The following is a 23,674-nucleotide window of genomic DNA, read 5'->3' on the forward strand; positions in this document are numbered from 1 at the left end:
GTTTATGTTTATTAACCTCTAGTGGTTTAAAAAGCACTGAGAGAGAGATTTAATTATGTGTCTTTTTAAGGCCACCAAATTATAACCTTAGATCCTCAGCACTGAACGAATTAGACTAGTGCATGAGCTGTTAAAATGGAAAGGAGAATGCTGGAACTCTGCTAATAAAGAGCATTGAATCATAGAATCATAGAATATCAGGGTTAGGAGGGAGCTCAGGTCATCTAGTCCAACCCCCTGCTCAAAACAGGATCAATCCCCAACTAAATCACCCCAGAAAGGGCTTTGTCAAGCCTGACCTTGAAAACTGCAAAGGAAGGAAATTCCAGCCCCCTCCCAGGTAACCAATTCCAGTGCTTCACCACACTCCTAGTGAAAGTGTTTTTCCTAACATCCAACCTAACCCCCCAACTGCAACTTGAGACCATTACTCCTTGTTCTGTCATCAGCTATCACTGAGAACAGTCTAGATCTATCCTCTTTGGAACCCCCCTTCAGGTTCAGCAGCTATCAAATCCCCCCTCATTCTTCTCTTCTGCAGACTAAACAATCCCAGTTCCCTCAGCCTCTCCTCATAAGTCATGTGCTCCAGCTCCCGAATCATTTTTGTTGCCCTCCGCTGGACTCTTTTCATTTTTTCCACATCCTTCTTGTAGTGTAGGGCCCAAAACTGGACACAGTACTCCAGATGAGGCCTCACCAATGTTGAATAGAAGGGAACAATAATGTCCCTCGATCTGCTGGCAATGCCCTCCTTATATAGCCCAAAATGCTGTTAGCCTTCTTGGCAACAAGGGCACACTGTTGGCTCATATCTACTGTAACCCTTAGGTCCTTTTCTGCAGAACTGCTGCCTAGCGATTCGGTCCTTAGTCTGTAGCAGTGCATGGGATTCTTCCGTCCTAAGTGCAGGACTCTGCACTTGTCCTTGTTGAACCTCATCAAATTTCTTTTGGTCCAATCCTCTAATTTTCTAGGTTCCTCTGCATCCTATCCCTACCCTCCAGTGTATCTACCACTCCTCCCAGTTTAGTGTCATCTGCAAACTTGCTGAGGGTGCAGTCCACGTCATCCTCCAGATCATTAATGAAGATACTGAACAAAACCAGCCCCAGGACCGACCCTTGGGGCATTCTGCTTGATACCGGCTGCCAGCTAGACATGGCGCCATTGATCACTACTCGTTGAGCCTGACGATCTAGCCAGCCTTCTATCCACCTTATAGTCCATTCATCCAGCCCATACTTCTTTAACTTGCCGGCAAGAATACTGTGGGAGACTGTATCAAAAGCTTTGCTAAAGTCAAGGAATAACACATCCACTGCTTTCCCCTCATCCTCAGGGCCAGTTATCTCATCATAGAAGGCAATTAGGTTAGTCAGGCATGACTTGCCCTTGGTAAATCCATGCTGACTGTTCCTGATCACTTTCCTCTCCTCTAAGTGCTTCAGAATTGATTCCTTGAGGACCTGCTCCATGATTTTTCCAGGGACTGAGGTGAGGCTGACTGGCCTGTAGTTCCCCGGATCCTCCTTCTTCCCTTTTTTAAAGATGGGCACTACATTAGCCTTTTTCCAGTCTTCCGGGACCTCCCCCAATCACCATGAGTTTTCAAAGATAATGGCCAATGGCTCTGTAATCACATCCGCCAACTCCTTTAGCACCATCGGATGCAGCGCATCCGGTCCCATGGATTTATGCACGTCCAGCTTTTCTAAATAGTCCCGAACCACTTCTATCTCCACAGAGGGCTGGTCACCTCCTCCCCATACTGGTACATTGGTCCAGTACTTGAAAGCGTGCCTGGATTTCATCCCACAAGACAGTTCACACTCCATTGGGACAAAGAAGATTAGTCTGCATACAACTATTGATGAACATATAGCCAGCATAACTCTCTTTGGTGCACACTTCTCATTGATTTTAGCAAAACACTCTATAGCTCAGGCTCAGTATGTGATAGCCACATGCTCATAAGTTGGTCAAATAAAAATCAATTTCCTACAGAACCTGGTTCTGCAGTGCTCCTCAGTGCGGACTATTTCCATGCCAGCTTGCAACTTTCAATCTTCTAGCACTTCAGCTGTAATTCTATTAATCTCTCACTAAAGATTGAATTGAGCTCTATTTAGGCCCAGCTCATAGTAAGTAGGGTTGCCAACTTTCTCGTTGCACAAAACCCAACACCCCACCCCTTCCCCGGGGCCTTGCCCCTGCCCCAGGGCCTCGCCCCTGCTCGCTACATTCCCCCTCCCTCGGTGGCTTGCTCGCCCCCATCCTCACCTACTTTCACTGGGGTGGGGCAGGGGGTTGGGGTGTGGGAGGAGGTGAGGGCTCTAATTCGGGGTGCAAGCTTCAGGGTGAGGCCAGAAGCGAGGGATTCACGGTGTGGTAGGGGGCTCTGGGCTGGGGCAAGAAGTTTGGATGCGGAAGGGGGTGAGGGTTCCGGCTGGGGGTATGGGCTCTGGGATGGGGCTAGGGAGGAGAGGTTTGGGGTACAGAAGAGGCTCCACGACGGGGGGTGGGGCAGAGGGATTTGAACTGCAGGAGAGGGCTGCAGGTTGAGACAGGGATTGGGGGGCAGGAAGGGTGAGGGTTCTGGGGTGGAACCAGGGATGAGGGGTTTAGGATGTGGGAGGGAGCTCTGGGCTGGGACAGAGGTGCAGGTGGGGGTGAGGGCTCTGGGCTGCAGGTGCAAGCTCTGGGCTGGGGCCGGGAATGAGGGGCTTAGGGTGCAGGAGGGTGCTATGGGTTTGGGAGGGTTTGGGGTGGGGGCTCGAGATTGGGGCTTACCTTGGGCGACTCCCAGGCAGTGGCGCAGCCGGGGGGGAGGGCTAAGGCAGGTTGTGGGCCTGTGCTGACACCACACTGCACACTCCCTGGAAGCAGCCAGCAGGTCCTAGGCGGGGCGGGGGAGGAGAGGAGGGGCAGGAGGCTCCAAGTAGGCACCCCCACCCCCCATTGGCTGGGAGTGAGGAGCCGGTGCTCAGGGCAAGGGCAGCACGTGGAGCCCCGTAGCCCCCCTGCCTAGGCGCTGGACCTGCTGGCCGCTTCCGGGGTGCAGCACGGTACCAGCCAGAACAGGTAGGGACTAGCCTGCCTTAGTGCCACAGCACCGCCGACTGGACTTTTAATGGTCCAGTCGGTGGTGCTGACCGGAGCCGCCAGGGTCTCTTTTCAGCTGAGTGTTCCAGTAGAAAACCAGATACCTGATCACCCTAAGGGACCTGTACAACCTGCCTTAGCGAAGCACAAAGCTTTCCAGTGTTTCTCAGCATGAACAGTTATCTGCATAGGGGGATGGAGGTGAAGCCACAGCTCTGCCTCCACCCCACCCCTTCAAGGCACAACGAGTCTGTCTGAGCAGTAGTTGCTAGTGAGGGAGCAGTTCTGTATTGCTCAGAGTTCAGAGGCTGCAATTCTGCATGGGTCTTACTGAGAACATTGGAGCACCCTCCTCCCATACTGCACACTTACATAAAGGCCAGAAAGAATTGTGGCTCTAAGTAAGACTTGAGAAGTGCAGACAATTAAACAGTCCAGTCACTGAAAGAGCCCTTCTGGCTCATAGACTGTGCATATGCCCCTTAACTAGGTACTCTTAATCCTTTCCATATTTTGTACGGCATCTTAACAGAGAGAACACCTCTTGGATTATCCCCGTCTCTTCCTACTTATGATTGCACAGTCTACCTTCCCTCACATTTGCAATCACATAACCACACAGTGGCAACTACAGCAACTGCTGACACATTTTTCTTAGAAAGTTTTGTAATATTCTCTAAGCTGTTTCAGAAACAGTGCATTGGCAACATTCAGATTTGGGTTTCGATGAGATCCAGGGTGATGTACACATAAACACACTCCACTATGTATGTGTGTGTGCATGAATATGTATATTATTTTACATTTATGTTTTATTTTATAAAATACATACACACACACACACACCCCTGCATGGTTTGCTGCAGTAACTTGAAATTTGAAATCCCTGGAATTAGAGAGGTGCTTTCTGAAGTCTCCATGAAGGTCTGTTCGGATATGTCTGATTTATAAGATGCTCCATCAGTATTTTCCTCAGTACAGCTTGCTAAAGACAGGTTGCTAAAACTTGCGAACATCTGTCTGTATTACACATGCACTGTCCCAGCACCATACATCATCATGCTACACAGTACAGAACCTCTGGTAGGACAGAGACAAAAGGACTCCACTTTTTCTTTGAGCTTATGGGAGGAGACAAAAATGGCTCCTCCATCAAAATATATTTTGACTTTGGAAAAGGAACAGAGTAATGAGAAGGCAGGGAGAGTTTTTCAAAGGCACAAATGGCAGTCAGGAACCCAATTCCTGGCAATCAGAAATCCAAACCCCCCACTTATGGGTGTTAATAATTTTGTGCTCTTCACAACCCTTATTATTGAGCAAGCCCTTTCACCTGACCGAGATGTTACACAAGCTGGGATTATAACCCAGCCCTATAATGTGGCAGGCCTAAATCTCAGTCACTTAGCCCGATCTCTCAGTCAAAGAATCTGCCACATCTACATATTCAGCCGTATCTAAGTTTATAGAACAGGCCTTTTCATGTGTATTAGAATTTGTTTTTTCTGTTAAAAAACAACAACAACAAAAAACCCTGGGAAATTATATATCATAAAACCTCCACCCATAACTAGGGCCCTACCAAATTCACAGTCCATTTTGGTCAATTTCATGGCCACAGGATTTTAAAAATAATAAATTTCATGGTTTCAGCTATTTAAATCTGAAATACCATGGTGTTGTAATTTTGGGGGTCTTGACCCAGAAAGGAGTTGAGGGAGGGGATAGCAAGGTTATTATAGAGGGGTTTGTGATACTGCCACCCTTACTTCTGCACTGCTGCTGCTGGCAGCACACTGCCTTGAGAGCCGGGTGGCTGGAGAGCGGTGGCTGCTGGCCGGGAGCCCAGCTCTGAAGGCAGAGCCGCCACCAGCAGCAGTACAGAAGTAAGGATGGCCTGGTAGGGTACTGTCACCCTTACTCTGCGCTGCTGTCTGCAAAGCTGGGCCCTCAGTCAGCAACCGCCACTCTCTGGCCACCCAGCTGTAAAGGCAGCAGCTCAGAAGTAAGGGTGGCATGATATGGTATTGCCACCCTTACTTCTGTGCTGCTGCTGGCGGGGTGCTGCCTTCAGAGCTGGGCACCTGGCTAACAGCCGCTGCTCTCTGGCCACCCAGCTCTGAAGGCAGCACAGAAGTAAGGGTGGCAATACCACAATTCCCCTAAAATAACCTTGTGACCCCCTGCAACTTGCTTTTGGGCTAGGACCCCCAGTTTGAGAAACTCTGGTCTCCCTAGTGAAATCTGTATATTATCGGGTAAAAACACACAAAAGACCAGATTTCACAGTCCGTGACACGTTTTTCATGGCTGTGAATTTGGTAGGGCCCTACCCATAACCCTCTCTTAAAAGTGTATAACTCAAGTTGCAAAGCCAAGCACTCAAAAATTAGGAGCTGCCTGAATTAAGGCTGACTGTGCAATGTAATTCGTTCCCCTGCTCTTTAATTACATGATCACATACTATTTTTAACATGGGACCTGTGTCTCATTCAGTTCACAGTACAGAGCTGCTCTGGGGATGAATCAGGGTTGTGTAGTGAAGGAGCCTGTTGTTTGTAAGATCCTTTCCTTAGCTGCAGAAGTTGAGAGGTGTATAGTAATGAGGCAGGGGGGCTGCAGGAAAAGAGAAAAAGGATGGTCTCATCTTGAAGGTGACTGAATGCCACCCTGGATAATTGTGTTCTATCCTTGCCTTTGTCACAGAATCCCTTTGATTCTGGGGAAGTCAGTGGTTTTTATTGTATTCTTGCATCATACTCTTTGTGGCAGAGACAGGGGGACTGGTACCTCAGTATCTGCCTCCAAGTGGGACAGTCATTGAGGATTATCAGCAACTGAATAAGTCTCATCCTAGCAGATCAATGGGATGGCTGCAACCTAGGTAAAATCAGGTTTTCAAGTCTGGATTCCAGGTGGGTAGTAATCAAGCTACAGACCACTTGTGGGGGGACCTTCACCACCTGAGGGGTGGAGTTTGAAGCTGACCAGGAGGGTTACGTGAGAGAGGGGACTGGAAATTATAAATGGACCAGGTTTGGAAAACATAACATTTTAAATGTCTCCAGGACCATAGTATAGAAATCTCCTCCATTACTTCTTCATGGTTTCTATATTAATCACATCATGTGTCAGATCCACTTTTCAAATTAACAGTGGTCTGCCCTGTGGAAAACAATTAAAACACAAACTGTCCCAAAAGGAAGTTTACATCACACTAAATGATACTGGGAACATTTTTGGGGCCCACGTAGGTTAGAGGCTGGAGTTGGACAGCTAAACTAAATAGTACCACAGTGTTTGAATCTACAGTACTAGTCAGTGTTATTTCTATACCAGCCTCAAGTCAGCTCAGAAACAGAGGGATACACCAACTGAGGGGAGAAGAAAAGGACAATATAATATAGGAGGAATAGTAAAGAAACTAGCAGTATTGGAATAAAATCTATTTGGCATTCCCCGTGAAAGGTCAGCAAATAAAGGACTCAATGTACGAATGATGGTTTCAACAAATGGCCCCAATTTTATGATGAAAAATGGGAAAGCTCATTCTCCACCATTATCCAACAGATGGACTAGTCCATACCTCTTCAGCCAATGTTATTAACAGGTCCCAGGAGAGATGAGTACCCCAATGGAAAACAGCTCTGAACTGAAATCCACCAAATTCTGTTCAGTTCAGGCTCTTGGAGTATGCCCATCACCGCAGTACTGAGCACCTTCCAGAAGTGTATTAAGTGACATAGCTAGTATATATTACATGTGATCCCTTCTTTCTTACTTCCTCTCCCCAATCAGCCCTACCTCATGCAAAGAATTGGGTACAAAAAAGGGGTGCTTCTAATCTGTACTAAACGTAAAAAGGCCTCCTATGTAATTTACTGGTTACTGCATCGCCAGGCCCACTCATTCCTGATCCTATGCTCAGGTTTAAGATAAGCTGTGGCAGCAATATGTCCTATTATTGTTGAGGAATATTGCCCTTGTGAAACTGCAGGGTGGGATTTCAAAAGCACTCTGCATTAGTCTAACTCTGCTCCCATTGAAATCACTGGTAAAATTCCTATTGACTCCAATGGGAGAAGCATTAGACTAATATGAAGTATTTCTGAAAATCCCACCCATTATAAATAGCTAGAAGCTTTAATTTAAAAGACAACTTTTGGTGGGACTGTAATGGAAGCATTAGTTATGCACATACCCAAACTGAGTAACTACAAGATCTTCTTACAGTTACCCTTGTCCTACCTCACTACAGCACCCTGTATTGTTTGTTACTCCTATGCCTTGAGACATATCTAAAATTAGACTGTCAGCTTTTGCGGGGCAGAGATCATTCTTTTTTATTTATTCTCTAGCTGCCTGGCACAAGTTTGGACGCTCTATAAATAATAAATAAGAAGCAGAAAATAAGGCTGTGTGACTCAACTTCTCACAATGCTTCCCTGTCAGGAACTCAAGGACGCCCCCTTTCATCCATCCCTCACTAGCCATTCCCCCGGATGCTCAACGGAAGCCAACTGCTGAGCCAAACCATGGGTTGGGGAAAATTATTTCCTGTCATTCAGTGCCAATCAGCTGTAGTGCACAGCATGCTGAAAAGCATGGCAGAGGCACTATAGTCCATGCCACCCTGCAACATTAACCCAACAGTGCTTTCATCAACCTCAATCCAAAACTATTCTCAAAAAGGACAGGAAGCTCCATTCTCCCTGTTGGCGACAAAAGTGCTTTCCCTCCCCACCTGACGATCAATGTATCCCTACGCCCCTCACGAGTTGGGGGCAGCTGTTAATCAAATAGGCAAGGTGTAAACTCAACAGTCAGAAGAATTCTCATCCCCACTCCAAATCAATCAGCAGCAAGATAAGGTAAGGATGAGGGTGAGGTTGAATGCTGAATACTTCTTCCACTTCTCACCCTTAGGGCCAGCCAAACCACATCCATCAGTAAGACTGGGGCTTGAATTCTCAAAATAAGGAGATTGCAAAATGAAAGGCAAATCAAAAGAGTAAAAGCTAGTTCATCCACGAGAAACATTCATGTTCTTTTTTTTTAAAAGGGGGAATAGCAAAAACAGAATTAGAGCATAGGAAAATGAAAGGAAACAAAACATACTCCAGACAAAGACTGGGGAAAAAAGACAAAGAACTAACATGAAGGACTGGCAACAGTGAGGAGACAGAGACTGATAGCTGTTTCTATATTCCTGAAAGTGCCCAAGTGGTGACACACATTATCTTTCTGATTTGCAAGATAGTGTTGGCATTGATATATTATTTATATGAAAAGTTTAAAGTGGCAATATATGCATTTGGCTGGTAACATTTTTAATACTATATTGCATTTGCCACTGATCCAGACATTGGGCCTGGTTCACACTGTGTTACTCATGTTTTACAATGGTGTAAATCCATTGATTTCAAAATGGCTACAGGATTAATGCAGTGCTGAATGGTGAATCATGCCCATTTTTTCCATAGCAAATAATGTTAAATTTGTGGGAAAACTCACAGCCTAATCTCTAACTCATGCAAATGTAAAATATAACAGGACCCACCATTATTTATCTTGAATATGAAATATCTTTATTTTGCACAGGCTGTTTTTGGACAAGAAAAATTATTCTGCATTTTGGAACTATGGGGGAGAATGAGAGAGCAGGCAGACAGATAGAGAAAAAGAAGAAAAAAACACTGAGGGAGAAAAGATGGGAGATTTTAAAAAGATGGCAACAGAGAAGAGAGGAAAGTAAGGGGTTGTGGCCTATATTTTCAAAGATTTCAAAGTCCACAATTAGGTTTCTAAGAAAGATTTATTTATTTAGATGTATTGTAACAATAAAAAGGACAACCCTGCACTACTGCCACTAGACGTCTCCCCAAATGAAGGCAGGGGAAGAGAAACAAAAAATCCCACACATCCTGCAGGCCTCATGCAAGCAAAATGCATTCCTATTGAAGGCAATGGGAATCTTGTTTCTGCACAGCTTGTGGTACTGGGCCAAAAGAGAAGGGGCATTAGAAATGGACGTACTTCAGTGGGAGAGAACAGAAAGACAGTTATGAAAAACACGGAGATGAGAAAGGAACACAGAGAAATAGGAGAGAGAACAGTGATATACACAGTAATTAGTTTGCTACAATCTGAAAAGTATAACAGTCAATAAAACAGTAACAATATCTGTGGATGAAATACATTAAGGACACATATTGTGTTAACAGCTGTAGTCTCAATAACAGAAGATCTAACAAAACAAAAACAGAGCCTGCATCTCCTGCAGCCTAATTTTAACCAGACATATATTAATGTATGAGTAATGAGTAAATAAATGTCTTATAAACAGAAAATAAAAATGAACCTCAGAAGTCTGCTATGCTTTATGAAAATTATTAAAATTGAACCATTCGAGAGTGAGGGTAAGTCTGCTTACCCACCACTTGCAGCTCAAGTGGTAGAATATATATGCATTATCTGTATCAAAATGTTCAGCAATATTATACAGAAAGAAATAACACTGAAAAATGATCCATAAGAGATTTGAAAAGTGACACCAGTTTTGTTTCGATAGCTTTTCAAATTGTTTCCAGTTTTGCAGTCCCCGCACTTGCAGAAATCCTATTGAAGTCATTGGGAATCTTGTGGAATCAATCTCTTTAGCCCAATTCAGCCCAATTAGATACTTAAGCATATGCTTCAATGAGTCTAATAACATGCTTACAGTTATACATATGCTTAATTACACTGCCTTGGTTGTCAGAGTTCCAAAGATATTTTCTTTTATTCTTTTGTCTATATTTATTTTTCAAAGATAAAGGAAAATGTTGCTGATAAATGTTTTACGGCGGATTTTTGAAAGTGCTCAGTATTGGCCTAACTTTCCTCTCACTGATTTCAACTGGAATTTTATCATTGTCTTCAATGGGAGTCGAGTTAGACCAACGCTGATCACTTTTGAAAATCTGAAACTTAATGCCAGACACTAACAAAATGCATAATTGCTTCTTTCCTGGATACTTTTTCACACATGCAGTAGTGCTAAGGATCCTTTCAAAGGCATGCTAGTGTTGAATATATTTTAAGTTGACAGAATCTTTTTGCCAAAATACATCAGAATTCCTCAAAACCCATTAAAATAGTGTTTGCACGTATATATTTGAATGATTACATCTGCAGTCTGTGTTTGAGATTAATACATTCTCCTAGAGCAGTCACTTACTAGAATTACTGCTGTCATCCTTGGCTCCATCGAGAGTTCCATCGGGGTGCATTTGCAAGTAGTAGCCTTGCCTGCAATATAACCTGGTCACTATACCCTTGAGCTGGGGATCTGAAAGACAAACATATTTTGTCACTAGCCTCAAAACTTTTTCCAAGAGTTATCCCTATTTCTCTCATTGTAGAAGGAAGACTGTCTCAGTAGTACTAAACAGGACAATATCTGTTGGAGATGAAGAAAGAAAATTTCTTCCATCAGAATTTTACTACACCAGTTTTATGTCCTCTTTTCTCCTGTGAACATTCTTGACGGTAACTAACAGAGATACAAAGAGCTGAACTAGTGTATGAGAAACTCTAGTTTAAACTACATTAGCCCCTACAAAGACATTTCAGATTGCAATTAAAAGTGATTTAAAGGAAAAAAATCATTTTTAAAAATCCTGTTCATATTTCATATAATTTAGATTTAAATTACTATACTTCACTGGTCACTCTTAGGGACACTCACATGAAAAAACTGCCTTTGTTGCTTAGAGTTCATCTGGTTTGTTTTTTTTCTTCATTTTATTCCCTACCTCAAGTGACACATTTTTTGTGTAATATTTAATAATAGTTGAACGTGGAAGGTACCAAAGTGCTTTATAGACTAATAAACAAGTATCACTAAAAACCGCAGCTCTCAAAAACAGCCATGCCTACAGCAGGACATAAGAGTTCTTCACTAGCAACAGCATTTAGGAGGAGAACTGAAAAATATCTTACCCAGTTAAATGTGAAAGGGGAATTTTAAAAGGATAAGTGCATTCTCCCTAAATTGGAATTTGGCTAGGACACCAGGCTTAACATCTCTACTTTCATGAGGATTGCCACTGGGTTGATTAAGGACCACAGAGCTTCAGCGTTATGCTTTGTCTCAAAGATGGTGCCTCATCATCACCCATAACACCTTGCTGGCAAATTAGTTCAATCCTCCAAGGGAAGAATGCCACCTTCCTGCAGAAGCTGAGTTTTACTTAAATGTCTATCATCAAAATACATACCAGGCCCAACTCTGCCTAACAAATTAGAAATGACTGGCAAGCAACCTGTGGGGATACAGCAATAATTTTGTGTTTATGACATCATGTTCATCTCCATAACGATTAACTAATATCAGAAAGATTTTATTAGAACTTCAGATGAGTAATTAGTAGGATGAATAGATGAAATCTTAAGAAATACAGACCCTGTTTTCATGCAAATACTCTTATATTTGGGCCAGATTATGAACCCCTTACTCATACTGATGAACTGTTACTCTCATGAGTAATCCCATTGACGTCACTAGGATTACTTGTAATATGGATAAGGAGTTCAACAGCTTGGTTCTTAATGAACAAGGAGATTGAATATGGAAAATAGTGGCATATAAACAGAATTATTCCTAAATAGAATGTTTACAAAGTTTCCCAAAAGGTGTCAGCTAGTACTGATGATCTACATAAATGATTAACTTGTGAGGTTTTTTGCAACGTATTTGCTATTCATAAAATGTGTAACAAATCATTCTTTAAACAAACAGAACCATTTAAATTTACTTTTTCCATTTTACACTGTAAACTGTAAATATTTCAGAGGCTTTTATTATAAAGACTACAGTACAAAAATGTTCAAAGTATTATGAAATATAAGCAAATGTTCCTCATATATGCCGTATTAGTCAGTCTTGCAAACCTGGCTTTTCATGAGTGACTCATAACTGTACTACTTGTATAAAGATTATTTATGTCAGCAAGGCTTGCAGAACCCTTACACAGGAATAGTTTGACAAGTCTTCTAAAAGTACTGGAGTATATGGTCTTCCTTGAACTACTATCTTAATCGACATAATCTGGATACTGAAAACCATTTTAATCACTCAAACAAACAAACAAACAAACTCCCTGATCAGCCTGGCACTACACGTGTAACAATTTTATTTTTATAAGTGTTTCTAAATTGATAAGCTTAAAATTAATAAATCATTCTTAATAAATATCAAAACTGCCAAAATTGCAAGGATCAGTAAGGAAATAGTTAAAGCTAACTTGTTTGACAAATTCATGAAGCATTTTAAGAGAAGGAAAAAAGGAGAAAATACAATGTTAGTAAAGATGTAGGTGGTTATGTCTATGCTCAAAGCTGAAATGAATGCAAATAAGCTTTCAGCTAAATGGAAAAGGTACCATTTTTAATTTAAAACAATCACTGTCTCCTAAGAAGGCTCAATTAAAGTCAATCATTATCAGAAAACGTTTACATCTAATGTGCTGATTGACAAAGTTGAAATTTAGAGTAGACCATCAAAATTACACTTTAATCATCTTTTTAAAAGCAATTTTCTTAGCTACTTAAAAAAATAAACTCAACTTGCTTTTTTTAAAAAAGAAAACAATTGTATTGTTGCTCTTTCATTTTAAACTACCTCTGGTTTATTAGCTATACAAAATTACACATGAGTGAAAATAGTCTTGTGAGTGAATACAAGTTAAGCCAGAATTTTGGGGTCGGGGCTTGTGTGCTACGTGGCAGTTCTTTTCCATTTAGCATTTTCTTGCCAAGACTCAAATACTGCAAAGTAATGGCAATAAGGCAGGCCACATTTTGTATTAGTAGTCTAGACATTGCATGTAGTGTGCATTAGTAGTCTAGAAATGCGTGAGTTGCATGAGTTGTGAATGCTTTCAGCTATCAAAGATGTATTCTAACCTGGCCAATTGTTACGTGAGCATGACTCCTTCATTTGAAGTTTCATTTTTAAAATTATTGGAATTGATTTACATAAAACATATGCTTCCATTATGAAAAGTAGTTCTTATAAGTCAGAGAAAATAATGGAAGAAAAAGGATATAAAACCTTCCTGTTACAATTGTCTGTAATATCAAAAAAATCCTTATTTTTCATTTTCCTTTTATCTATAGATTCTTAGGATCTCCTTCTCCCACTCCCTTCATGCTCCACAAGCTGAGGTGTCCTACAGAAAGTTTAATTTCAATTTTCCTGTTGGAAAATTATTCCAAAAAGCTCTTTCCCCCTAGAAAACTTCAATTTCAGCAAACCTCTTTTCCAATAAGAAAATGTTTAGTTCAGAATATTTTTGATCAGCCCTAAATAGTAATACTCAGTACTGCTTTATTGTAACACTCTAGACCTTCAAAGCACTGTAGAAATATGAATTAATTAGTTAAAGGAGTGCTCAAATGACTAAATTGCTCAATGAATTGGTAATGAGAAACAAAGCCTTTCATCTTTGTGTTATCAGCTCAGATAGTGACCAAGGTTATTGATATTTGAGGGTGTGTGAAATGATTTGTTAATCTCAGTCTGGTTCACAAGGAACAAGTGTTCACCTCACAAAAACTATGAAAATTAGTCTCATGGTCAGCATCTTTAGCAAAGAGATGTAGGGATGACAGGGCAGGGATGCTGAATCTTATCCTTGCAAATATATAGGTGGCCTTCCAGAACACAACTGAGACACACTGACAGAGAAACCTACTACTGCCTGTATTATAGCTGTTCCATGGCTAAACAGCAGACTTCATTCTCTAGGAGTTTCAATCTGGTACTTTCCACAAGCACTACAGACATTTAAAAGTATTAAAGAAAGTACAAGTCTGTTCAGCTTCAGAAAGTTTCAGAACCAGTCCCAAAGGGCCTTACAGCATATACAATTTATTGTTTTATGTTCTTTAAGAAGAAATAGTTGCCTAATAAGAATGGGATAAAGAGTACTGCTAAAGGACTGATGTTTATTACCTGTGCACACTCACATGAGATGTGTCAGGGTTAAAAAGGTTATACTATATCCCAGTGATATGATAGGCATCAGAATTCATGGACTAGTGGCTACAATTCATCATACTTCCTGTCCCCTAACTCCTCTGCCCTTTGCTCCCGCCTAAACTAAACACACACACAAAAAATATCCACCAAGACCAACCACAAAGAAATGTAGTCAATGAAACACACAAACAAAGAGGGTGAGGGCAGATGACCTTACCTCAGTACCTCAACTTCTGTAATTTTATCATGTCCTGTGTTGTTTCTTTTTCTTAAAGCCCTACGCCCTAGCGTCAGATGAGTATGTGAGAATTTCAGCTTACATTTAAATAAAAAAGTTTCTAGTCTTCATGACTGTGCAGAAAAACTTGAAAAGATTAATCCCAACAGCTATAAAAAAAAAAGTCCCAGAGGACACATTTAAAATATCTATTTTTAAAAATATGATTTTGGTGTCCTGTCTTATGATTTTTCAACACTTGCGACTGGTAATATTGTGACTCCCCCAACAAATGAGGGAATTATTCTGACTCTTCTTGGACATCTGTCAGTACTATCTTTGAAACTCAATGGCTTTTTAATTACTCAGCCACTTCATCTCAAAACTGTTACTTCTACCATGGCCCGTGTGACACCATAGGTGATTCTGCCACTTGGAGACTGGGTTTGATATTCTTCATTGTTAGTGATACTGATAGCAACACTCTTGGGGTCCTCACGAAAGAAAAGGCGAGTGTCCCCTTTGTTTTGGTTTGTTTTTTCACATCTTCTCTTCTTACAAGAGGGCTGACCGTCAGGTGCCACAAGTGTCAAACCCAGGCCACCAAGACTGTCAAGTGGGAGCGTTATTCTCTGTGCCACTGAGCTGCAAGGGCTAAAGAGAGAACTGCTGGTGAGAAACTATACTTGCTGACTCAGCAGGGTCAGATGACTAACAGCAGACTGCTGATTGGACACTACCACGTAGAAGGCTTCTTATTCCTGTCCCATTCCTTGTCTGAGCAACTAGTTGCTAGGCCTGTTGCTGCTCAGACTTCTGAGACCAAGTCCCTGCTTCCTCACCTAGTTCTTGCTGCCACGCCTCATCCCTGCTCCTGCTTCCTCGCCCTGACCCACAGTTGCTGATTCTGGCTTGACCTTTGGTGTGACTTCTGCCTCTACCTCTGGTTTGACCCCTTAGCATAACTTCTGACTCCAACTCAGACTTAACTGTTGGCATGACTTCTGACTCTGACCCCAGATTGACTCCTGGAATGACCACAACCCTGACTCTACTCCTGGATCCAACAACTAGGTCATGTTATGAGCCCTGACAGCTTGCTCAGACCACCCTGGTCTCCTCATATTTGAACCCCTGGACTGAATATGGACTCTGCCAGGGCTCTTGCCCCACCATTGTTCCAGGGCCCTGAGAGAGCTCAGGAGCAGATCACTGCCCTTGAGACAGAAAACCAACAACTGAGGGACCAAAGTACAACAGCTTCAGACAGGAAATCATTCCTTGCAGGAGCAAACTACGGAACTCGTAGCAGTTGTGGGTAACCATTCTGCTTCTCTTAAGACACATGCTCGGTTGACCTGCCCCAGAGTTCCTTTGCTGGAGAGATATGATGATACCCTCAGTAAGTTTTGTGGGTTCATTATCAAGTGCAGACTCCTGTTTATGCTCCAGCCTCAGAACTATGTCACAGATCAAGTTCAGGTGGGGCTGGCACTGAGCTTCCTTAACAGGAAGGCCTTGGTATGGGCCTTTCCCTTTTTAGAACAGAATCATTTGGTACTGACCAACTGGGACTCATTTATGCAATCCACACAGCAGAGACTGCCATATGAAAGCTCCAGCAAACCCTGTGGTCAACCCCTTCCTATGTCAGTCATGTTACCCGTCATCTCTGTGTTCTTAGGGAACCAAGATGCAGTATCCAGCCTGACTCACAAAAGACGTTCCCCTCCCCAGCCTCTGCTTGAACCAAAACCAATCAGAAGAAAGACTTACAAAAAGCAATGAAAAGGCAGTGGAAGACCCACCTAAACCCCTTTGGACTAGTGTGACAGAATTAAGGAAACTCTCCTGGCCTCATTTTCATTGAAGATGGGACAGGAATGCATCCCCATTAGCATACAGAATGGAAAACAGAGCTTCTAAGGCAAGAACCACACGGAACTCTGGGACCAGAAAAGCAGGAAAGCACTGCATGATGGGGGATCTATGCTCCAGATGTTAATGAACCCATGCCTGCACACACCCAGCTCAGTAGTTATCAGACCACTTCTAGTAATAAATCCTTTATTGGTATACAAAATACTGAAGCTCCATAATTGCACTGTGAACTCCCTCGAAGGAACACCACCCATAATCAGAAATGATCAGTTCCTATTGTCTAGCCGGAACAAAACAACTTTGGTATACTCCCTTGAGCCATCAGTTTACCCATAAACAAATCTAGTGTTCTCCCTTGAACCATTGTTGTTTCCCTACAAAAACCCCTACCCATGCTCAAGTAAGTGTTCTGATGCCTGGATCCAAAATCTGAATCCGTTCTATTGGGACTTCATCTTCTCCTGACTGATCATGCTGGGGGCTCTGCCTGTCTCCAGCACTCCAGACCCTCAGCTATCACCACCACCTGGGAACCTTGATTGATTCAAGTTTCACGGTGTGGTGAGAATGCAGCTCATTCTCTCTCTCTCTGTAGGTACAGCCTTCTGACCCTGACTTGTACGATCAGTTATAATTTTCCAAACCTGACTTTGATAATCAAATTTAAGTAAGATTTAATATTGTAACTGTTTTGTTTGTTTGGCTCCCTTGTATGGTTATTACCTGGCAATAAATAATTTTCATGCTTAAGCTGGTTGCTTCTCTCTCTCTCTTTCCCCCTTATGGGTGTTTTTTGGCTTCCCCATTTGCTCTGCAGCAATGCTTCTCATACCTAAGCTAAAGATCCCTGCAGCACCCCAAAATCCTGTGGGGTTTGCTCATTAAGTGGGTTACTACCAGAACAGTTGCAACGTGAATGTGGGGATATGGACGTGCTAACCTGGAGCATATGAGGGTGGCAGCTTGGAAGTGCTGCACGACCCAGCCTGCTGAATCCAGGGACATATAAGGGGTCAGCTTGGGAGTGCTGATTAACCTGGTCCTCTCAGACGCGCTCTGTTAATGTGTGTGTGTTTTCGTCTGATTCTGGGGCTGCAGGAACCCAGCCCTGGGGAACCTAGGTCCTGCAGGATAGCTCCATTGGGAGGGAACTTGCAGAAGTGAGAAGTAGAGCTCTGTATGAGAACACAAGTGACACAAGAAGTACATTGATAGAATTACAGACACCCCCCCAACCCCAGAAGAGTAACCCTAATAAATAAGTATACCCCAAAGTAACAGGCAAATCTGGTAACAGTCAGTTCAGACATTTGACTATAGATATTGCCTGGAATGATGCTCCACTCCTCCACTCATCAGTTTCACCTTGGCCTTGGAGAAGAACTAAAAAATGAGCTGGCATGGGTGGATCCCACCACCAGTTTAGAAGCCTTCATGGACCTGTGCATCTGGATAGACACCAGGTTGCACAAACTGGAATGTACGAGGAGCCTACCAATCTCCCTCACTTTACCTAAAGCTCCATCCTCAGGCCCAAGCAAGCTCGACCTCGATCGAGTCGATACCAGCTGACACTGGATGGCCCCACCTATCTCCTGAAGAACAAGAGAGCAGAGGACAGGAGAACTCCTGCTTCTATTATACAGGAATAGGGCATGCAGTATCGAGGTGTCCTCTCAAAACCCCTGCTTACCTGATGACAGGGAAGAGACTAACCCCACACCCAGTCAGGGACCCGAGCCTGGGTACCACCAGGGATAAACCTCAGGACTATGTTTACCCAGGAGTTCCCCATCCATCTCCACTTCTACAGATTCCTTTGCAATTGTGGATCCCGCAGGTAGAGTGAGCCTTTCCCATACAGTAGGCCTTGACTGATTCAGGAGTAGGGGAAAATTTTATGGATTTTTCCATGGTCTGGGTCCTCAGTCTCCCAATACCGAATCCAAGGTTACCGAAGACCTGGTAGAAACAATAGATCAGTCTCCACTGGCATCGAATCCAGATACATAGGAGACCACATGGAAGTGGTGATTGGGGAGTACCAGGAAGTCCTACAATTCAACCTTATTTCCTCCCTGCATTTTGCCCTGATTTTAGGGGAACCCTGGCTCATTTGTCATGAACCCCATATCCTATGGTCCCAACGTGCCATTACCTTTCCATTGAGCGTCTGTAGGGAGAATTGCCTTCTCATTCAAGAACTCAATATCCGAGAAGCCAAGCCAGAGGATTCCGCTCCAGTAACCCAGATGTTCCCCCCCATAGTGGCAACCATGTCAGACCTACAAATGCATCCCTACATGATGGCCCACATCTTCCTGTGAAATACCAAGACTCCCACAAAATCTTCGAAAAAAGAGAAAGCAGACTCATTACCCCCGCATTGTGTTTATGATTGCCCCATTGACCTTCAGCCCAGAGCCAATGTTCCTTTCGGGCATATATATTCTATGTCTGAACTAGAGCTAGCAGCATTAAAGGAGTACCTCCAGGAAAACCAAACGTTTTATCCATAGCTTTGCAGGAAACATGGCACTTTTTCTGAAGAAGAAAGATGGCTCTCAGACTCTGAGTAGACTACAGGGCACTGAACCAAATAATTATACATCAGTGATACTCAGACTGAGGCTTGTGAGCCGCAAGTGGCTCTTCAATGTGTCTCCTGTGGCTCTTTGCAGCACATCATATTAAAACATTGTGTGATCTAATTATTAACCAGTCTAAGTTAGTAACCAATTCACATGCTTTTACTATGTTGTTAACGAATTGTAGTTGACAAAATAATAATATTTGGTAAGTAATTTTGCAGAAGACACATTAAAGAGCCACTTTTTGGGGGGAGGGCGGGTTTCCATCCTGTAAGCAGACAGTTTATTCATGGACCCTCAGAAATATCTGCAACTCAGGATTAAGCTGAACTCTAGAGCATGAAAGACATCCAGGGGTTCATGGGATTTGCCAACTATTACAGGAGATTTACTCCAAACTTTTCAAAGGTCCTATAACTGCCATCCTCTAAAAACCATCAAGGTTTCATGGCCCCTGGAGTCCCACCAGGCCTTTGGACACCTGAAGCTAGCTTTCCCGTCTGTCCAGTCCTGGTCCACCCTAATCCTGACTAACCCTTTTTCCTTCAGGCTGACACCTCTAATGTTGCCATCAGGGCAATACTATCCCAAGAAACAGGGCACCAGCAAAAGATGCATCCATGTGCATATTTTTCACAAAAGCTCACCCCAGTCAAATGCAATTATGAAATAGAAAAAGGAGTTACTCACACTCAATTATGAAATAGAAAAAGGAGTTACTGGATTGTGGACTTGGCATCACTACCTTGAGGTGGCCAAACACCTCATCCTACTCTTAACTGACTATAAGAATCTAGAATACCAATAATCTGCCTAGGTGCTGAAACAGGGGCAGTTGCATTGGGCCTTATTCTGCTTGAGATTCAATTTCACAATCATGTATTGTCCAGACAAGAAAAATGATAAAGCTGGGGTCTTCATACAAAAAGGAGAATACTATACAAAACTCACTCATGCCAAAGAACCACCACCAAGCAAATTAAAACTACACCATGTCGTTTGTGGGTCCGTAGTCACAGACTTCCTTACCATGCTTCCAGTTGCCTTCTCTAACGATCCATTCCTTAAACTCATAACTTCATCCAAGGAAGGTCTCCCCAGTACAACGATATGCCACTATTCTTAAGTCAATAACCTCCTTTACGTCAATGGCCGTCTGTAAGTCCTCAACAGTTCCACAAGGCTGGAAGTGCTGCCCATACACCATGATACCCCCGGGGAAGTCACTTTGGGCAATCCAAGACTGTGCATGTTGTAGCCACCATCATTCTGGTGGCCACAAATGCGGGATGACATTTGGTCCTATGTCAAGCCCTGCGACACCTATGCTCGAACAAAACCTGCCTAGAGCAGGCCTTTCAGTCTCCTCATGTCATCAGAGACCCCTTCCCAGTCCTGGTCACACATAATCCTTGATTTTATAGCAGAACTACCCAAATCTGAAGGCTACAATACCACACAAACTGTTGTGGACCAGCTTATCAAAATGACCCATTTTGTACCATCCTTATGTCTCCCTACTGCAGAAACTATTGCACACCTTCTGGTTACATAGATCTTCTGCCTCCATGGCCTCCCTGACCACCTTACCATGACCATGGCTCCCAGTTGAGGTGTTTCATGTCTTAGATGTGTGACCCCCATGCATCCACCGCACAGCACGCTCAGATGGACGGCCAATCAGAATAGGTCAGCCAGGCACATGGACAATACCTGTGCTGCTTCCTGAACAGCTGCCAAAACAATTGGGTTGAATTACTCCCACTTGCTGAATTTGCAACATGGAACACACCTCTATCTGATCCAGTCCCTTCTACTCTAACTATGGTTTTCATCCTCATTTCCACCCTTCTGTCCCTTTATCACAATGGTTCCTGCTACCTCTGATCTGGTACAGACCATTCAGGAAATGCAAGCCAACCTAAAGGAGCACCTGGAAGTAGCCAAGGTGGGTATACAAATATTCGAACCCCTTGGCTGGGACAAAATACTTTTTCTTGGCCTTCTTGGAGGTGGGAGGAGTGGAAGGAGGAGTTTGCCAAAGGGTTTTTGCTATTTTTAGGACCCCATAGTGTACTGGTAGCGCAACATGGGTGGGGGTCGAGGCCGAGAGCACACTGAACAGGGTTTCCACCTGTTCGGCCATCTCCTCCACTTCCAAGCAGGGCCTGATGTTCTTTGAAATTGCCCAGTGGGCTGGCGCTGGAGGGGCCTGCCACTGCCTCATCCGGGGACGAGGACAATGACTGGGTCACCGGGAGAGGCCCCGAGGGATCATCCCCTGTGGGGGAAGAGGGTTTTGAGGTGGGCCCTTGCTCCTCTACCCTGGCCTCCAAGTGCACCACATGTACTAAGCTTGGTGCCACCGATGCCATTGGTTGCTGCTATGAGGCAGTGGCTGAGGAATGGATTGACTGGGACATTGGCATCACAGACATGCTCCACGCACTCCAGTAGGGCCATTGCACCGGCCACTGGCCTTGCTGCCACGATGCCATCACGGAGGTCGACGCAGCCTCAGGTGCCCACCCACACCGGTGCTGTCGCGGTGAAGGGCTAAATTCCCTTTCCAAACTGGAGGAAGCACCTTCTGGTGACCATGGAGGGGCCGTCAAAGCTTGCATCTCATGGCTAACTGTCGCCACAGGAGACTGGTGCCTCAAGTAGGAGGATCGGTGCCAGAGGCAGGGAGATCGTTACCGTGACGCAGACTGTTCCCATTGTGGGGATCAGCGCTGAGGAGACAGCCAGCAGAGGATGATCGGTGCCGGTGATACGGTAACTGGTGCCTTCCTCTAGGCAACCCGCATCGAGAGAGCAGAGACCATGAGCATGGTGCCGGCTACGTAGGACATTCCGCAGAAGACAGAAACCTGGGGTGTGGAAACTGACAGCTCTGTCTCATCTCCAGAGATCGTCATCATTTGCCCACCCTCTGAGGGGTCTTTACAGCTGGCTTTCCCTCACCTGGAGCCTTGCCGTGACCAGCAACACATGGGGAGCCAGGGGCGCTGGAAGAGGCCTCTGCTCTCTGGGCACCAGGAAAGCCTGGGAAGGCATCGGCAATGCCACCAGTCTGGGTCCTCTACCGCTCCTTGGAGTTGGTGGCAGATCCCTCAGGAGGTTAGGGGATCCTACTGGGGGGCATCGCCATGTGGCTCTGGTGTGGGCTGTCAGCCCAAACTGGGTCCTTTGCCCTTCTTGTTTAGTGCCGGGAAGTCACTCTTCTTCAACCTCTTCTTAGGCTCTAGTGCCCGGGAGTGGTGCAGGGTGGAGACTGGTGCCACAGCTGTTGCTGCACACCGAGGCTGAGGCACTCAGGGCAGAGTCCAGCCAGGAAGGCTCGGAAGCAGGAGGAGGGCAGCCTCCATGAGGAGGACCCTCAGACGGATGTCTCGCTCTTTCTGAGTTCTGGGATGAAAGTTCTTACAGATGCGACACTTCTCCTTCACATGTGATTCCCCCAAGCATTTGAGGCAGCTGCTATGGGGGTTACAGTCAAAGCAGGGCTTAAAACTGGGAGACCAGGGCATGCCCTGCCTGGGGTGAAGTCCCCACTGGGACTCTATCACTAACTACTCTCCTTAACAACTACTTATTAACTAACTACTGTAAACAAATTATTTACAAAGCCTTAAGGCTCAAAGAGTGAAATGGAAGAACTGCTAGCCCTTGCGAGGCAAGGGAAAGGCATTCCGACTATCCACCATGGGCGGTAAGAAGGAACTGAGTGGGCGTAGGACCGCTGGCGCCTAATATACCGATGCATGGGCATGGTACTCAAGAGGGTGCTACAGCTGACCATATGGGTACTGCTAAGGCAAAAATCTCTGACAGCTACGCACGTGGGTGCACGCATATCTAGAATGGAATCAACATGAGCAAGCACTTGAAGAACTGCTGTTAACATCCCACCACCAGAAGCTACACGTGCTGACTCATCAGGGACAGATGACTAACAACAGACTGCTGATTGGCTTCCTGTTCCTGGCCCATTTCTCATCTGAGCAACTAGTCACTAGGCGTGTTGCTGCCCAGATTTCTAAGATCAGGTCCCTGCTTCCTTGTCTGGTTCCTGCTCCTCGTTCCTGATAACATGCCTCATCCTTGTTCTTTTTACCATGCCCTGTTCCTTGTTCCTGCTGCCTGCTTTCTCACCCTGACCCAGTTGCTGATTCTGGCTTTGACCCTTGGCGTGACTTCTGACTCTTGCCCTGGCTTTGAACCCTGCTGTCACCATGACCCCAACTCTACTCCTGACACCAAACACTAGTTCAGATAGCCCACATTACAGGCCCTGACACTGTTAGAGTGCTTATGATATATCACATTGGTGGAGAGGATGTAGCTGTTACTTTAGCATGTGCTAGTCACTTTCTGTTTGAAAGTAACATTCTCTTCAATTTGCAATAGGAAATGACTTCAGCATTCTTTTAATCTATTCTAGTTTCCTGGCCTGTAGTTCTTAAGCAACTTTAGGATCTACTGCTATAGGGTTAGGAAGCACGCTAAATGTTGGCACCAAAATTTTTGTCTTTCTTTCTTGCCGTACGTATCTGAATTGGTGAGCCTAATAAAGTAATGTAAAGTGTGCGTGATATTCTAACAATGCTAAACATGGATCCCTTTACTCCACTAGTTGTTTTTCTAATTGAGATCTTTGACATCTGTACTGATTTATCCACTAACCCATTAAACTATACATAGAAAGGGCATGTCTGAGTGCTTGAACTACTGAGGTGAGCTGCTGGTGAATTGCTCATCTTCTCATGATGTGATATTACACTGTGTTATTACATTGCTTTACAAAGTGTTGTGCAACAACTCAAATTAAAGACTGAGTAGCAACTTACA

At 44.1% G+C, this 23,674-nt stretch overlaps 1 protein-coding gene across 3 annotated transcripts in view; it reads right to left on the minus strand.

Annotated features, from left to right (window-relative positions):
- Positions 1-23,674, minus strand: part of FGF14 (fibroblast growth factor 14) — a 624,629-nt gene that overhangs the window by 139,048 nt on the left and 461,907 nt on the right. For 2 of the 3 annotated variants that reach the window (XM_077807055.1, XM_077807056.1), the window contains exon 2: positions 10,325-10,435. The exons of the other annotated variant lie outside the window; for it this stretch is intronic. In XM_077807055.1, coding sequence (XP_077663181.1) covers positions 10,325-10,435 — 111 coding nt within the window. The remainder of the gene's footprint in view (positions 1-10,324; positions 10,436-23,674) is intronic. 3 annotated transcript variants of the gene reach the window in all.

The sequence above is a fragment of the Eretmochelys imbricata genome, chromosome 1 (genome assembly GCF_965152235.1).
Source record: "Eretmochelys imbricata isolate rEreImb1 chromosome 1, rEreImb1.hap1, whole genome shotgun sequence".
Lineage (NCBI taxonomy): Eukaryota > Metazoa > Chordata > Testudines > Cheloniidae > Eretmochelys > Eretmochelys imbricata.